The sequence below is a fragment of the Leptodactylus fuscus genome, chromosome 1, assembly GCF_031893055.1.
Source record: "Leptodactylus fuscus isolate aLepFus1 chromosome 1, aLepFus1.hap2, whole genome shotgun sequence".
Lineage (NCBI taxonomy): Eukaryota > Metazoa > Chordata > Amphibia > Anura > Leptodactylidae > Leptodactylus > Leptodactylus fuscus.
Genome location: NC_134265.1, coordinates 139,330,682 through 139,345,146, shown reverse-complemented (window position 1 = coordinate 139,345,146; position 14,465 = coordinate 139,330,682). Strand labels below are relative to the sequence as shown.

General features: G+C 39.4%; 1 protein-coding gene across 1 annotated transcript in view; it reads right to left on the bottom strand.

Moving 5' to 3' along the window:
• CNTNAP4 (contactin associated protein family member 4) overlaps nt 1-14,465 on the bottom strand; it is a 268,813-nt gene that overhangs the window by 104,452 nt on the left and 149,896 nt on the right. The window contains exons 5-6 of the mRNA XM_075277554.1: nt 2,398-2,601; nt 460-644 (exon numbers count right to left, since the gene is read on the bottom strand). Coding sequence (XP_075133655.1) covers nt 460-644; nt 2,398-2,601 — 389 coding nt within the window. The remainder of the gene's footprint in view (nt 1-459; nt 645-2,397; nt 2,602-14,465) is intronic.

Sequence of the window (14,465 nt, the reverse complement as noted above, 5' to 3'; positions counted from 1 at the left end):
TTTTTGTGACAGTTGTTTTTATTATTATTATTATTAGTAGTAGTAGTAGTAGTAGAAGTAATGTCATATGAAAGAAGAGAATTTCTTTTTTCTCATGACACCAATAGCAACTTTGTTGTACGTTTTATAATGTCAGAGATATAACTGTTTGAAGTAACCCTCCTCTGCCCTCATTTTTTCTATTACACAGCCCCGTACTCCCATACACCATAAACAGTAACATTCAGTGAGAGAGAGGGAACATACTCTGCCAAACTTTTGATAACTATGGAATATGGACACTTTAACTGTTAGTTTATTTGCTAAATACAAGTTAGCCCTTTCATTTTGTTTGCTTTTAATTATGATTATGAACTTAATGTCACTTCATTTTGTTATACTGTGAACGCAATAATTAAAATACCATTGTTGTAAACTTCCAAAGTTATATAAAGTATTGTACATACATAAAATACACACCTCATAATCAATATCCAAATAGGAGATGTCTCCTTTCATGAAGAAATAATACACATGTCTGTCAACAGTGAAATTGACTTGTCTTCCAAAACGCTCTATGACAACTGAATGCCACTGCTGATCATCCAGTAGGCTTCCCAGGAATACATTAACATGAGGATTAGAGGCATGAAATTGCAAATTTCCTAAAAGGAAAGAAAAAACAAAAAACAATGTATATTATCTGCCTATTAACACATTTTCTCTTTGTCCTGTCAAGTTAAGTTAAAGCTTCAATTATTGCCATCCAACCTAAGATCCAATCTACAAGTAAAATAATACATTTATTTTTAACTTTTAGGCTAAGGCCCCAAGCGAAAAAGTGCTGCTGGAAAAATTGCGGTGGTAATGCATCACGGTTTTTCACAGAAAGTTTCTGCTTCAATTATACATATACAAAAACCTGAAGTGTCTCCATAGGTACGAGGTATAATTGACATGCTGTGATTGACATTTCCAAAAGTGCAACTTTTCCTGTTCCTTTAGTGCTCAAACAACACTAGAAAATGTGTCAGAAACGCATTACTTTTTTTATGCTGTATTTTTCATTGCATTTTCAGGCTGAAGCCCCACATTGCAGAAACAGCTTTTTTTTGTTGCAGCTTTTTGAGCCGAAGACAAGAATGGCTACAAAAGGAATGGGAAATATATAGGAAGTTCTGTGGATCCATTCACATGGAGGAAAATGGTGAGGAATTTGGTGTGGAATTTCAGTGCTGAAAAAAAAGCCTCCCATTGACTTCAATTTTTCTCAGCGCTGAAATTCCACACCAAATTCCTCACCATTTTCCTCCGTGTGAATGGACCCTTATGCTTCTCCCTTCTGCTCAACCCAATTCTGGCTTTGGCTCAAAAAACCACAACAAAATCTGCAACAAAAAAAGCTAAATTTTTGGAATGTGGGGTTTAAGCCTCACAGAGTTTTCCTCTGTCAACTTTCTGCCCATAGTATACCTATACAGAAAAGACCAGTGTTTCCACAAGTGTAACTGACATGTTGAAATTGTCAAAAACTCGGGTTACCATTTGGGATGCATGTAGAAAGCAAAGAAAACATATTTTCTAGGGTTGAGCCAATCTTGAAATTTCAGGATCGTTTTTAAAATACGATTTCCGATCATTCCAATCCTAATGCAAGTCAATGGGATTTTTTTTAATAATCGAAGATCGGATTTTAAAAACGATCCTATTCACTACACAGCATGGAGTCCGAAAATTGAACGCTTTAATTTTTAGACTCCACGCTGTGTAGTGATTTAAAAAAATCCTCTGGCTACTTAGTCCCCCCTGGTGTCCACTTACCTGCACAGATCACTTCTCGATCCTCTTCTCTCTCATTCACATGCCTTCAGAGCGCCGTGTGCGCCCGCACCTCCCAGGCTAGTGTTAGAGATGCTGGGAGTAGGCAGGTTTGTTGTGGCTTAGGAGAGTGTGGGCGGGTACAGGACGGGGAGACGTGAATGCATCACTCACGTCTCCCCTCCCAGTACCCTCCCACACTCTCCTAAGCCACAAGCCCCACCTTCTCCCAGCATCTCTAACACTAGCCTAGTGAGGTGGGAGCACGCACGGCGCTCTGAAGGCATGTGAATGAGAGAGAAGAGGAGCGAAAAGAATGCGGAGCGGCAGCGGCAGTAGATCTGTGCAGGTAAGTTGAGCAATTGGGATCGGAATTCCGTTCCCGATCTTTTTTAGGCGGGATCGGAACCCGATCGCGATCATGAAATTTACTTTCTGATCCCAATTGCTCAACCCTAATATTTTCAGGTACAGTATAATATTAAACAAAAAAAGGAATTACTTCTTGAAGAAATGTTTTTGATGCACATCTGCTCACACCAATGTCATGCTCTAGTATTTGAAGAGGTTATGAATAGTGTAAGACACATGACAGCTTACCTAGATGAATACTTAAGCAAAGTCTTCCTTTGATAAGCTCCAGTCCAATGCGATCTCCATTCTGTCCTTCTCCATGAAGTAAAACACCATCACTGTGCATGGTTTTAAACTTAAGGGAGATCAAATCTTTTGTTGTGCTCATTGACTTTTCATAAAATCGATACATTATGGAACTTTTACCATCCAGATAAATAATATCTGAACCTAAAAATAAAAAAGGGAAAATATTACTTCATTTTCCAAATTAAGCTTTTAGGAGGAAGATTTAGAAAAATAAGCTCAGGTGTAATGTCTATGGGTGTTTACAAATGTCCTAGTGATCTCCTGGACCGTTTTCAGGAAGGACATCTTTTTTGTCATAACCACCATATGTGTAGGTAGGAAGGAACCTGAGTCTAATAGGCTTCACCAACAGGTGTTAGGCATTAGTGTTCTTTATTTTATGTAGTCACTCTGGGGTTATAAACCATCTGGTTGTGAGTTCTTAGTACATTTATTGAAGATTAATGTACCTTGAGGAATGGGAAATTCCTCTAATGCTCAAATGTCTCTAAGATGTACTTGGACTTATTTCATGTTGTGATTTAAACAGGTGCAGTACACTATGTTATTACAGACTTGATGCTTGCTTTGAGGTCATTAATTTTTAGTAAGCTATAGGAAAATATAACATATACTACTTGAAAAGACTGATATTTTATATAACAAAAAACACGCTTCTTGAGATCCAAATTCTTACTACTTTGTGATCATATAGATGATCACTGGGTGTTCATATTCTGGTCCTGGGTATTTGTGCTTAATGCCTTGTTCACATCTGCATTTGTATTCTGTCCAGGGCAGTCCACATGAGGACCCCCCCCCCCCCCCGAGCGGAATACAGAACAGTGTGCCAGTGATAGCACACGGACCCTGTAGGCTATAATGGGGTCCATGTGCTTGCCGCCAGATCTCCGCAGGGATCATGTGAGCAGAAAAGTAGTTTGCAATGATTCATGAGGGCAGCGCACCACAAACACACGCACCCCATTATAGTCTATGGGGTCCGTGTGATTTTACAGCACAGCGCTTGCAGTTGTGTTCGGTATTCCATTCGGGGGGTCCTCATGCGGATTCCCCGAACGGAATACCGAACGCAGATGTGAATGAAGGGTTAGGCTAAGGCCCCATATTGCAGAAATGCAGCTTTTTTTGTTGTAGAATGTACTACAGTTTCTTGAGCCAAAGTCAAGAGTGGATTGAGCAGCAGGGACAAGTATAAGAACTTCCTATATATTTCCCATTCCTTTTCCCATTCTTGGCTTTGGCTCAAATAACCTCAACAAAGTTTGCAACCAAAAAAACTACATTTCTGCAACTTAGCCCTAGGTGAAGGCCCCACCTTGCGGAAATTTTTTTCTGTTGCAGATTTTACTCCGTTTTTTTTTTGTTTTTTTTTAGAAAAACCATGAGTGGATTGAGCAGAATGGAGAAGTGTTCCCTCTGCATTTCCCATTCCTATTGTAGACGCTCCTGGGTTTCGCTTAAAAAAAAAACGCTGCAAAGCCTGCAACAAAAAAAGCAGCTTTTCTGCAACATGGTGCCTTGACCCAATTTTGTTTTTCTACTTGGGCTGAGAGTTTATGGATACTGGTTATCATACATATACAGTAGCTCTTTGTTTAATAATCCACTATATACCTATTGGTTTCTCACATAGAATACTGTTCACAGAATACTGTTTGTTCCATATCCGGCCATGAGTATTAGGTGAACATTCTCATCAGTTACTGTGATAAATCTGGCATATTTTTAGACTGCCTGTCTAATTTTGCACCTATTGCATCAATTAGTAAATCTGGCCCAGTATTGTTTTTGATACTAATCTCACATTGTCTTTGAGGTGGAAAATACATCTTTTTAACCCCTTCCCAACATTATTCATAATAGTAGAATGGCTACCATAGCTGCTGGGACTCTGCTGTTTTACTTTTTATATGCCCCTTTTTTGTCCCCGTAATTGGTCCCCACAACCCCCTACCTCTTCTGGTGTAGAACAGGATGGCTGTCTCGCATAAGTGGCCACAGTAAAATGGCCGAATAGAAATGCGCAGTCAGCTCTGCATCAAACCAGAAGAAGACTACACAAAGGATTCAGCGGAGAGCCATGGTTGTAGTAAATGGAGTTGTCACTGGAGAGTCTTCAGGCAGCACGAACAACACAGGGGGAACGTCCTCTGTGCTGTCCGGAGACTCATTCGCATACCAGGAAAAATCGGTATATCAACGGAACGGCAGTGCAGAGCAGAAATATAAAGGTAGGGGACAAATAGCCTTTCATAAGGTTATTCCAACTTGATATTACCTGAAAAAGGGATTCCAATAATAGAATCCCTTTAACATACAAACTACTATGCATCCTTAAAGGGTTAAATATATTTATAATATACTTATCCAATTGATTTTATGGCTGTTGGGAAAATGTAGTAAAAAAATAGTGTCTTATAGTTCAAGCAATGTGAATGAGATATTATTTAATCTCAACTACATATTGCAGGGATAAATATACTGCGGAAAAACTGTGTTTTTAAAAACGTGTGCAAAAACCTATTTTTAAAATAGCAACATGTTAATTTTGCCTAGGAAATGCTACTTTGTCCACAAAGACTTATATAGGGTTGGAGTAAAAATCAAAACTGAAAAATGCAAGCATTTTCTGCTTCTGGGTTTCCACTTTGTGTTTTTTCCAAAGCAGTTTTTATCTGCCTTTTGTAACTCAATGCCTTCAGCTAAGGCCCCAGGTTATAGAAACTGAGTTTATTTGCTGCAGAATTTGCAGCCATTTTTTGACCCAAAGCCAAGAATGGCTACAAAAGGAAAGGGGAAATCTATAAAAATATTTATACTTCTACCTTCTACTCAATTCTCTCCTGGTTTTCGCTCAACAAAATCTGCAAGAAAAAAAGCTGAGTTTCTACAACATGGGGCCTTAGCCTAAGGGTCAGTTTTTCCTTATATTTATAATGTAAACTGCCATTTCAATTTCTGATAAGATAATGTAGAATAATGAAAGCTTAATAGTTTTTTCAGCAAGAAATCTATAGTTGTATTTTACATTCCATTACTGAAATGTTTCATATTTACCGTAAGACCAGAATGTTACAGTAAATGGGAAGATCAAAGCCACATTGATCTGAGTTGTTTGTGAATAGCATGACATTTGCAATGTAAACTTGATTTGATATATTGATTAAACATACAGACAATGACATTTAACAAGACATATGTTTTTTGAACATTAAAAGCACTTACAGTAAAAGCTGTTATAAAAAATACTAAATCTATTTTATTTTTAAAACTCAAATGTTTGAAGCAGTTTACCAATGTAAGAGTGAAAAGACCAACACATTTTTGAAGACAGTAATTGATAAAAAATATCCAAAACTAATAACTATGATGATAACATTATATTAAGGATTTGCTCATTATAAAGTTTCTGAACTAGTCCCTCATACTGAAACTGCAACTTTCCCAAATATTAAAATTAAGATACTATGTACAAATAGAAAGATCAAAATTCTCTGCATGTTACTGGGCTTTACAGGAAAGTTGAATAAATATGAACCCCTTTTCTGATATCATTACAGTAGGCATTTAACATAACTGTTACTTTTACTTGGAACTCTACAAGATTGAGTCACTAAATTTATAGGTAGAATTTATCATCGTAATGTCAATGAAAGCTAAGGGCTCGTTCACATCTGTGCCCGGTCTCCGTTCTGCAGGTTTCCGTTTCCTGCACAAAACAGAGGCAGGAGACGAAAACCTGCAGGACTCTTTCTCACCCATTCATTTGAATGGGTGAAAAAGCTGTCCAGCCGTGAGCGGACATGCAGTACTTTGTGTCCGGATTTTAAAAAAACGGTTTCGTGGCAGAGAGGATAAAACGCTCACTGCCGCTCACGGCCGGATCCGGTCTGTGGTTTCTGTCTTCTTGCATGCAGAAGACGGAAAGCACAGAACGGAGTACCGAACGCAGGTGTGAACCTAGCGTAAGAACATAATAATTAGAGATGAGTGAGTAGTGCTTGATTGAGTAGGTATTCGATTGAATACTACGGTATTCGAAATACTCGTACTCGATCGAGTACCACTCACTGTTCGAATGTAAAAGTTCGATGCAGAACCAGCATTGATTGGCCGAATACTATACAGTCGGCCAATCAATGCTGGTTCTTCTCCTACTTTTAGAAGTCTTCTCCGTGCAGCTTCCTCGTGGCGTCTTCCAGCTCTTCCGGCTCTGAATTCACTCTGCCAGGCATCGGGCCTGGGCAGAGCCGACTGTGCATGTCCGCTTGTAGTGCGGGCATGCGCAGTCGGCTCTGCCCAGGCCCGATGCCTGGCAGAGTGAATGAAGAGCTGGAAGAGCCGTAAGACGCCGCGGGGACGCTGCAAGGAGAATACTGCACGGAGGATCCAGCCCGACCCTCACTCGTGGACTTGGTAAGTATAATTTGATCGAACATTGCCTACCCCTGAAACGAGCATTTTCCCCCCATAGACTATAATAGGGTTCGATATTCGATTTGAGTAGTCGAATATTGAAGGGCTACTCGAAACGAATATCGAACCTCGGACATTTTACTGTTCGCTCATCTCTAATAATAATAATAATAATAATAATAATAATAATAATACATTTTATTTATATAGCGCCAACATATTCTGCAGCACTGCACAATTTGTAGTATTCAAGTACAGACAAAAATATACATTACAAAGAAGAAGAAACAGAAGCATTGCTCTATGTTTTTAAATGCCCAAGATATATTTGCAATGACATCCCAGTCTCAGCTTCCCTGCATTATACAAGAGCCTGCCCACTAGCACACACAGTGAATTACAATACTGAAAACAGTGGACAGATTTTAAAGGGGCTCTATCAGCAAAATCATGCTGATCGAGCCCCACATATGCATGAATAGCCTTTAACCCCTTAGCGACCCTTGACGTAACTGTACGTCATGGGTCGCATGGGGATGTATGGAGCGAGCTCACACGCTGAGCTCGCTCCATACACGGCAGATGCCGGCTGTATCATACAGCCAGGACCTGCCAATAACAGCAGCGGTTGGTGCCCGAGCCGATCGCTGCTGTTAACCCTTTACACACTGCGGTCAAACCTGACCGCAGTGTGTAAACGGCGCCGGCGGCACGGGCGCCGCCATGTTTCCCCGATCGCCGCCCTCCTGAACGTCACATGAGGGCGGTGATCGGTTGCTATGACAGCCGGAAGCCTATTGAAGGCTTCCAGGCTTGTCTCTGCCCGAGATCTATTAGACGATGCCAGAGGCATCGTCTAATAGAAGTGCTGCGATTTTCCTATTCACTGCAATACTGTAGTATTGCAGTGAATAGTATGAGTGATCAGACCCCCTAGGTTTCAAGGTACCTAAGGGGTCTGATCATAAATGTAACAGAAGAAAAAAAAAAGTTTTTAAAAGTATTAAAAAAATAAAAAAAATATAAAAGTTCAAATCACCCCCCTTTCCCTAGATTAGCTATAAAAGTAATTAAAGAACATTAAACATAAACATATTAGGTATCCCCGCGCTCCAAAATGCCCGAACTATTAGAATATTAAAACATTTATCCCGTACTGCGAACGGCGTAGCGGCAAAAAAAATAAAAACAGCCAAAAAGCGTTTTTTTCAACACTTTGCCTCCTATAAAAAATTGAATAAAAAGTGATCAAACCATCAGATCTTTCCCCAAATGGTATCAATAGAAACGTCATCTTGTCCCGCATAAAAAGACACCACAACCAGCTCCATACATGGAAATATGAAAAAGTTACAGGTGTTAGAACATGATGACACAAAATTTTTTTTCTATTTTGCAAAGTTTATCATTTTTTTAAAAGTATCAAAACATTTCAAATACTATATAAATTTGGTATCACCGCGTTTGTACTGACAGAACACAGGTAACATGTCATTTGTACCAAACAGTGAACGCTGTAAAAATTAAACCCATAAGAAAATGGCGCAAATGCATTTTTTCTCCAATTGCACCTCATTCTGAATTTTTTTCCAGCTTCCCAGTACATTGCACAGCATATTGAATGATGCCATTACAAAGTACAATTTGTCCCGCAAACAATAAGCCATCATGTGACTCTGTGAACTGAAAAATGAAAAAGTTATGGCTCTTGAAATGTGAGGAGGGAAAAACGAAAATGCGAAACCAAAAAATGGCCTGGTCCTTAAGGGGTTAAAAAGGGTATTCAGGCATCGGTAATGTTATATTAAACTACCCCCCCGTTTTAAAAAAACAACCTAAAAAAGAATGTGCTCTACTTACCGAAGGTGCACGCTGGGCGGGCATTCAGGGTGTGTCTTCATCTTCTTCCCCGCCTCTTCTTCCTCCGATGTCCTCCGGTCCCGTCTTCCTCCGGCGCTCGCGGACACTGATATGAAAAAACGGCCTGGGCGCATGCGCAGTAGCATGCGGCTTCTACTACGGCTACTGCGCATGCGCCCAGGCTATCACTGGCCGTTTGCGAGCGCTGGAGGAAGATGGGACCGGAGGACATCGGAGGAAGAAGAGGCGGGGATGAAGATGAAGACACACCCTGAATGCCCGCCCAGGGTGCACGTTCGGTAAGTAGAGCACATTCTTTTTTAGGTTATAATTTTAAAACGGGGGGTTAGTTTAATATAACTTTTACGGTGCCTGAATAGCCATTTTTAAAGGCTATGCACGCATATGTGGGGCTCTAGCAGCATGATTTTGCTGATAGAGCCCCTTTAACTTTTACTGGAGAAACAAAGAGATAAAGAAATGCAGGATTTCACAGAAATAAGACGTGTTAACAATCCATATTACAAAATGTATTAGTGACACAAATGCTTCCAGAAAATCAATAGTTTGTCAAAAGTTTATTTACTATTTAATCTGACAGATCTGCTTTAACTCCATAAATAATAATAAAATGGTTGTTGGAGCTGTTCAGAAGATAATGTCAAAGTGCCATCCCATCTCTGACAGTAGAGTTGAGTTAATACATTGTGTCATGTTAAACTTTGCTGCACTTTCTGCTCTGCTCCTATTGGCTGTGACAATATTACTTACACTACCTCTGTTTTTTGTGATTTGTTTTTTTATCCTACAAGCACAGTATCCTATAATGAATTGGGGTTATGCTAGGTATTACTTCTAAACCTCATTAACTGAGCCTCAAGCAAGTCAAGTGATTAATGAATGTGATGTCACTATGTAGCTAAAGTTGGCTCGCTTGAATGCTGGTGCTGCTTTGACCTGTTGATCTCTAAAGGTTTCAAGTTTCGGACCATAATCAATCAGATATTCACCACCTACACTTGAGATAGTTCATTTACATGTAAGTTCTTGTAAGTCATGTCATGTAAGTTCTTGAAAACCTTTTTAATCAATCGATAAGCACGAATTTGTACTATTAGTACTATTGTACTATTCTGTGCCTCATGTTTTAAATATCCCACTTTGGGGGGCGGGGGGGAGGGTGTTCTATTGCACATTTGACCCAATATTATGATACTGGTATACACAGCTGCAATCGGTGGCCAGATGAAATAAGCCAGGAACAGATAGGTATTGAAAAGTAGTAGTCTGAGGTGTGGTTTGAAGTGTAGATCTCAAAAGTAATACAGAAAGGAGCAGAAACAGTCTGGAAAAGACAGTTCTGAGGAGTAGGAGATGGGAACAAGTCTCAATACTCGAGCAAAAGCTGGACTGCCTCATGGGTATAAATAAACCGAAACAGAAAACAAGATGGCTTCACATTGGTACTGATCGGTCATCTTTATTAAGGCAATTCCTAGGATGGGATGAACACCGCAACCTCCAGTGGTGAGGAGTGGAAGTGCAACAATATTTGAGTGAGAGAAATAGCGGCCACTGGTGGCAGATTAGCAAAATACACAGCACTCTGACACCCAGATTTGTCCTTTCCTTTCCATCTTTGAATTGATAACTTCTAAAGATTTACAGTAATAATCTGATTTTTCTCCATGAGTTGATATTATTTGGATTTTGGGTAACATAGTATATGAATAAGGAACTAAGCATAAGGATGTGCAAGAAAAAACCCATGATCTGTTCTGTAAATCAACAGGAAGTTTGTTGACTTTTATGATAGTAAGAACGTAGTGCTAAAACCCTATACATGATTTTAGGAAGGGAATAGTTCAGAACTTGAGCAAAGACATTGGATGGAAATTTGATACCAGCCACACAGTTGTATGGCTAGAACATTTACTCTATAGACCATGGACAATCTGATCTGTTACAATCTCCAGTCTGCCATATTATAACAAGTCTTGACTGAAGACTATAAATCTGTAAAACATTGCAGTTTCCTTCTAAGTGTGTTGGCTGCAGTGAATAAGCACAGAGTCACCTTTACTTTCTGTTACTATTACAATTTTACTGTTAGAATACATTTGGAAATATAGTTATTATCTATAGAACTCTATAGAATTCTAAAACTAATGTACTATGCAGAATGTGAAAGATGGTGTTCAGATAAGCAAAGTTATTAGAAGATCAATTTTCAAACTTTATAAGGTGAGAGGGGCTATGGTATAATCCTAAATTGATCATCTTGACATTCCATCTTGAAGTTGGTGTTTAGATAAGGGAATTAGCTCACCACCAGTTTTATTCCGTTATCTGAAATTATCTTTCTATTTCAATAGTACAATTTCCTTTTAAATATTCTTGTAAAGATTGGAATAGAGTGAGAAGAAGCTGCTAAGAGGTTTTCACCACGTCTTGGCATTATAAAGAAAAAGAAAAAAGAGCAGGGCACATTAACCCTCGATGACCAGTGTTGTTTTGGTCCAAAACGATCAGTTTTTACTCATTTTGGACATGGTGGTTTAACTACTTTGCCCCGGAGGATTCCTACTCAAGATGTGCACTATGAAAAATTCTAATTTTCGTTTTGTGATACCTAAATTAAAAGTTACTCTACTTGTATCTGGTTTAGTGTTTGTTTATGTTTTTCTGAAATTGGAGATGAGTCTCTGAGGAATGATCCCTTTAGGATTTACAGCTGCTTGGAGAGGAGTAATGCTCTTATTAGAGTGCACCACCACTGCAGTGAATCGTGACAGTGACCTAATCAAAGTTCACCTTTTGATCATGTATATGTGACACTTAAGTATGTTAAATAGTTAAAAAAAACCTGATCAGATGACAATCATGACAATCGAACTGAACACTCCTGCAGTCCACAATACAGCCTCTACGACACATAGACTCACAGGATAAGTAGCATATCACTTTGTGCTAACATATTACTTTGTTATATTATATCACAAAAAAGTCACCAGCCAAGAGAAAAGGCAAGGAAGGATATATATACACTTTTTTACCTTAACCATTTTCATTTTAATTTATACTATATCTGTTTCATATATTACATGGAAAATATAACCATATGTAAAAATGTGATATAATTTACCCCAAAAATTAATGTATTATACTGAAATCAGGATGGATAGGCTTATACTGTAGCTAGAGATTATAAAGAATATTATTTAATGAGTCTATTATATTGTTTCTAGTGAGGCTTAACTTAATTAGATGTGAGCAGATTATTCTGAAATTAATAAAAGTAAAAAATACTTATGCAGTGCTAGAGTGGATAGTAGTGCTAGGGTGAGTAGTAATGCTAGGGCGGGTGACAGTGCTAGAGTGGGTAGTAGTGCTAGGGATGGTGATAGTGCTAGGGTGGGTAGTAGTGCTAGGGTGGGTAACAGTGCTAGGGTGAGTAGTAGTGCTAGGGCGGGTGACAGTGCTAGGGTGAGTAGTAGTGCTAGGGCGGGTGACAGTGCTAGAGTGGGTAGTAGTGCTAGGGACGGTGACAGTGCTAGAGTGGGTAGTAGTGCTAGGGTGGGTGACAGTGCTAGGGTGAGTAGTAGTGCTAGGGCGGGTGACAGTGCTAGAGTGGGTAGTAGTGCTAGGGATGGTGATAGTGCTAGGGTGGGTAGTAGTGCTAGGGTGGGTAACAGTGCTAGGGTGAGTAGTAGTGCTAGGGCGGGTGACAGTGCTAGGGTGAGTAGTAGTGCTAGGGCGGGTGACAGTGCTAGAGTGGGTAGTAGTGCTAGGGACGGTGACAGTGCTAGAGTGGGTAGTAGTGCTAGGGTGGGTGACAGTGCTAGGGTGAGTAGTAGTGCTAGGGCGGGTGACAGTGCTAGAGTGGGTAGTAGTGCTAGGGATGGTGACAGTGCTACAGTGGGTAGTAGTGCTAGGGCGGGTGACAGTTCTAGGGTGGGTAGTAGTGCTAGGGCGGTTGACAGTGCTAGCGTGGGTATTAATGCCAGAGTGGGTAGTAGTGCTAGGGTGGGTGGCATGTCAGTGTTGCTGTCTCTGATATGTCACTTAACATATGAAAAATGAAAAGGAGTTTATTTTCAGAGCAATGTAAATGACTGTGCCTTTATGCGGATCCTTAAACAGTCACAGCTTATGCTGTATCAATAGTTCATCTGATGCTGAGCTATTCAGAAGAATGGCCACAGGATTCCCAAATCCAGATGTGAAAAACTTGTTAAATCATTCCCAAGAAGACTCATGGCTGTACTAGCTCAAAAGGGTGAAAATACTCAATACTGAACAAAGGGTCTGAATACTTATGGCCATGTGATATTTCAGTTTTTCTTTTTTAACAAATTTGCAAAAATCTCTACATTTCTGGTTTTTATCTCTCAAGATGGGGAGCTGAGTGTACATTATTGAGAAATAAAATGAATGTATTTTTATTTTAGCAAATGGCTACAATGAAACAAAGAGTGAAAAATATAACGGGATCTGAATGCTTTCCGTATCCACTGTATATAGTTCATTCCTACGTTACAGACAATCTTTCAGCTGTTAGATATAAAACAACACTTGTTCCAATTAGGTGTTACATACATTACATACATACATTAATGTGTTCACCTCAAGGGCATGACCCAGCCTTGCTGAAAATAATACTACTTTAATTATATGACATGTATTATCATGTAGAACACTTCCATGCTACAAAATACCTTAGGAAATATTGGTTACTATGATCTTCATAACAGCGATCTGCTAATTAAAAGTGAGAAAGCAAAGACTAAATGACAGAAAGCTAGCCGGAATTACACAGAAGAGTACTTCAAGTCCTCTACGCTGTCTTTACTAGTAGTCTGAATATGCTGCTGCCTTTTCAAAATGATCCAAGGACAAAAGGTTAGAAGAAATGTTAGAAAATTCATAGAGCTTTAAAAATGTATCAATGGCGGTAACAAACAGTACCATTAATTGTACACTGCAGGCAACAGACTGGAACAAGAAGTGGCAAGAAGATGGTAAAAGAAGTGAGATATTACGTAACCTTTTGCTGTTAAATGTATTTGTCCCTGTAAAACGGCTTGTGTTTAGATCACATATAGGGTGCTAGTTTTTAATTAACGCTGTGAAATATTAAAACAATTATCTTAAGTAAGTTTTTCTGCTTTTGACTTGGGGCACTTTTTGTGTTGCCAAGCTGCAAATGAAAAAAAAAAAAAAAAACCCAAACTATATATATCCTGTATATTGTATATGTAACTCTACTGCCAACAATGTTTTACTCATAAAATATGAATATATTTGTTCTTATATCCTCAAAACATAGAATAGAAGGGACAAGACATCTCATTTCCAGTTATATGGGAAAGTATATAGTGATTAGAGATGAGCGAATAGTACTCGATCGAGTAGGTATTCGATCGAATACTACAGTATTCGAAATACTCGTACTCGATCGAGTACCACTCGCTATTCGAAAGGAAAAGTTCGATGCAGAACCAGCGGACATGCGCAGTCGGCTCTGCCCAGGTCCGATGCCTGGCAGAGTGAATTCAGAGCCAGAAGATGCCGCGGGGACGCTGCACGGAGAAGACTTCTCGGAGGATCCAGCCCGACCCTCACTCGTGGACTTGGTAAGTATAATTTGATCGAACGTTGCCTACCCCTGAAACAAGCATTTTCCCACCATAGACTATAATAGGGTTCGATATTCGATTCAAGCA